Source organism: Canis lupus, chromosome 21, assembly GCF_048164855.1.
Source record: "Canis lupus baileyi chromosome 21, mCanLup2.hap1, whole genome shotgun sequence".
Taxonomy (NCBI): Eukaryota; Metazoa; Chordata; class Mammalia; order Carnivora; family Canidae; genus Canis; species Canis lupus.
In genome coordinates, this window is record NC_132858.1 from 4,884,167 (window position 1) to 4,887,561 (window position 3,395).

General features: G+C 65.3%; 1 protein-coding gene across 1 annotated transcript; it reads right to left on the reverse strand.

Moving 5' to 3' along the window:
- Positions 1 to 417: 417 nt before the first annotated feature.
- CD248 (CD248 molecule) lies at positions 418 to 3,033 on the reverse strand. The gene has a single exon (XM_072789988.1). It carries the CDS (start codon positions 3,016 to 3,018, stop codon positions 700 to 702), a length of 2,319 nt encoding a protein of 772 aa, XP_072646089.1. The 5' UTR covers positions 3,019 to 3,033; the 3' UTR covers positions 418 to 699.
- Positions 3,034 to 3,395: the final 362 nt, after the last annotated feature.

Sequence of the window (3,395 nt, forward strand, 5' to 3'; positions counted from 1 at the left end):
GGATGGCAAGTACCAGAGGACAGTCATAAGCTCACCCACTAGACACCCTTCACTCCCCAGAATCACCAGATCCAGAGCTTAATTTTGACTCCTAAATCCCAGTTTGGCTCCGGTTCAGCAGAAGCCCTCATTCTAGAATCCTCCCCCATATTCAGCCCCACTTTCTTGGAGTTTTGGTAAAAAGAGGAACAAATATGAAACTCCCCATGCCAAACCTCCCACTCCTGCGCTTGCTGTGTGACCTGAGGCAAAGCTCTGCCCTCTCTGGCCTCCTGTTTACTCAAGAATCTGAAGCATACCTCCCTTAAAAGGGTCTTACCTTATTTCCTTGGAGCCCAGACAAGCTGAAGGAAGATCCCCTCTTTTTTGCTGAGTCCTCCCAGACCCTCCCCTCAGACATCAATGGGGGTCAGGAGCTTTGGGTGAGGTTGGCACCCCGTTTATTGGAGAAGACCCCAGCACCCACCCCCTGAGGTCCTGGGGGCCTCGGCGTCTCCTCTGTTGTGAGTGCTGGGCCGGGGAGCAGAGTTCCCAAGAGTGAAGTCTGGTAGTTGACTGAGAGAGGAGCCTGGCTAGGCCCGGGGGAGCAGGAAGCCCTCTGTCCAGCTGGGCAACCCCCATGGGTCCCTGGTGCAGCCTGGGCCATGTGTCCAACGCATGCCCCTTCCCCCCACCCCGCAGAGGAGGGGCTGCGCCCCATCACACGCTGGTTCTGCAGGTCTGCACCCCTGTGAGGCTGCCCCGGTGGGGCATTGATTCTGTTGGGCCCTTGCTCCCAGCGTGGGTGACCCAGCGATAGCAGTCGGTAACTCTCTTGTTGGGTGCATGGGGGCCACAGCGGGTGCAGTACACGATGCCCAGTGCGAGTAGGACCACCAAGAAGACACATGTTGGCACCAGGAGTGCCACCAGCAGCCACCGGTCATCCCTCCGGCTGTGGCCTGCCATACTGGCCTCCCCCAGGGCTGTGGGGGCTGCTGAGGGCAGCCATGGGGCCACCTTGGAATCATGGGCACCCTCCCTTGGGACTTGTGAGGGTTTGGAATGGGGGTATGTAGGGCTGGTTAGTGAGGTATGGTTAGTGGGGCTCCCAGGGGGCTCTGAGGTGAGGGTAGTGTGGAGGCCTGGGGGCTGGGTGGCAGCAGGCACAGGGACTTGGTGGGCAGGGAGCACAGGAGGTCTGGGAGTAGTGGTCAGAGGGGGCTGGACAGTTGAGGTAAGGGGAAGGTGGGTGGCCTGGCCTTTGAGGTCCAGGACATCTGGGGTTACAAGGGATTGATGGGTATTGGGAGTGGCAACCGGAGGAGTGTGGTTAGCAGGGATTTGAGGCAGATGAGCGGTGGCCTGGGTATCAGTGACCTGGGTGTCTGGAAACACAGGGGACTGATGGCCAGGGGACAGTTGAGGGTGTTTGGCGGAGATAACTGGGGGCTGGTGGGCAGGGGGCCATGCTGGGTGAGTGGCAGAGATAATGGGGGGTTGGTAGGCAGAGGACAGATCCGGATGGTTGGCTGAGATCATGGGGAACTGGTGGTCAGGAGGCAAAGCTGGATGCTTGTCAGGGATCATGGGGGGCTCAGGGGCAGGGGCCAGGGGTGGGCGTGTGGCAGAGATGATAGAGGGTCGGTGGGCAGAAGGCAATGTGGGGCGTGTGGCAGAGACCACCACGGGTCGGGTGACAGAGAGCACTGAGGAGTGGTAGGGGACCCTGGGAGCACTAAGTGGGGGTGGCCAGGTGGGGTCCAGGTAGGGCATCTGATGCTCTCTGTCCTCTGGGAAACTGGGTCTATAGGCCAGGCCAAAGTCGGGTGGCTGCGTGGCCTCCATCCATGGGATCCCAGGCACCTCCGTCCAGCTACCATCAAAGGTCTCCCAGGCCTCATGTTCATCCTCTTCATCATCCCCGTCATCCAGCAGCTCATCCCCGAGGTCCTGCGAAGCCCGAGCACCCATGGCCCCCGCGGGGCTGCAGCTGATGCCGTCAGCCTCAAGCTCGTGGCCCTCCCTGCAGTAGCACTCAAAGCCACCGACATAGTTGACACACATCTGCTGGCACACGCCGGCGATCTGGCACTCATCTGTGTCCACGCAGCGGTGCGGCTCATCCTCAGCTGGCCGGAAACCCAGGCGACAGTGGCAGCTGTAGCCCTGTGGCCCACCAGGCTCACACTGTTGCTCACACGGGGCGTGGGCACAGGGGTCCTCGCAGCTTTGCCCGTCCGCTGCCAGCCGGAAGCCCTCGGTGCAGCGACAGGAAACACGACCGTCCACCTCCTCCACACACTCGTGTTCGCAGCCCCCGTTGTCCGGGCCACAGCCGGTACCTGGGCACAAGGGCCCGGCCCGAGACCAGCCCACGCCCCCCTCAGGCTGCTTCACACAGAGCAGGGAGGCTTCTCTGCCAGCCTGGCACGGCACAGCAGCCACGGAGCCGAAGGGCAGCCACTCAAACTCGGTGGAGACCAGGTGGAAGGGCGTGGTGTAGACCGCCGGGCCCGCCTGGCCCGCCTCACCCAGCAACGCTGGACAGGAGCCCTCGAAGCCGAACTGGCACAGGTAGCCGTCGACGGCCAGCGTGCACGAGCCCTCGAGCCAGCGATGCTCACCGCTCGCCTCGAGGGCAGCGCAGCGCTGGGCCGGGCACGGCGCCCCCGTGGCCGGCTGCGCCCAGTTGGTGAAGGCCGTGTCCTGGTCTCCCGTGGTCCACGTGAAGCCGCGCAGCGGGCGCTGTGGTTGGCATTGCCGGGCCTGCCGCTGCAGGCCGATCCACAGCAGCCGGCTGGCGGGGCCGGGGCCCACCAGGCTGTCCACGCGTTGGGCTTCCTCGGGGGTCCGCGGCGTGGCCAGGTCGCCCCCCAACTCGCGGCAGGCCCGCCAGGCTTCCAGGAAGGTGCGGCGCCGAGGGAAGAGCGCGTAGCAGCTGCCCGGGCCACAGACGGCCCGGGGCTCGGCCGCCCAGGGGGCCTGGCCCAGGGTGGGCGCCGCGGCCGCCCAGGCCAGCAGCAGGCGCAGCAGCATCGCGATGCCCCCCAACTGGCCCGGGGCCGGCCCGCGGCCGCTCTTGACAGGGGGAGGGACCGGGGCCTCCGGCAGGCGGGCCGGGGGCGGGCCAGGGCTGGGCTCAGGCCTTGTAAGGAGTGGGCTGGGGCCGCTGCCAGCTCCCTGCTCCCGCTCCCCCGGGGCCGCCGGAGCAGGAAGCAGTCGGGCGGGGGGCAGAGGTGGGGGATGCTGGAGGGTAGGGGTTGGGGGAGGCGCAGCCCGCTCCCTGGGAGTCCAGAAGAGGGGGAAACGCCTGTCCCGGATGCTGGAGGACCCTCAGAATATCCCGGCAGTCCGGGGCTCTTGGCAGTGGGGTGAGGTCCCCTCCCAGAGACTCGCCCGAGATCCAGTCGAGA

Coding starts and splice junctions, on each gene's coding strand:
- CD248 (XM_072789988.1), bottom strand. CDS start 3,018: ATGCTGCTGCGCCTGCTGCTGGCCTGGGCGGCCGCGGCGCCCACCCTG.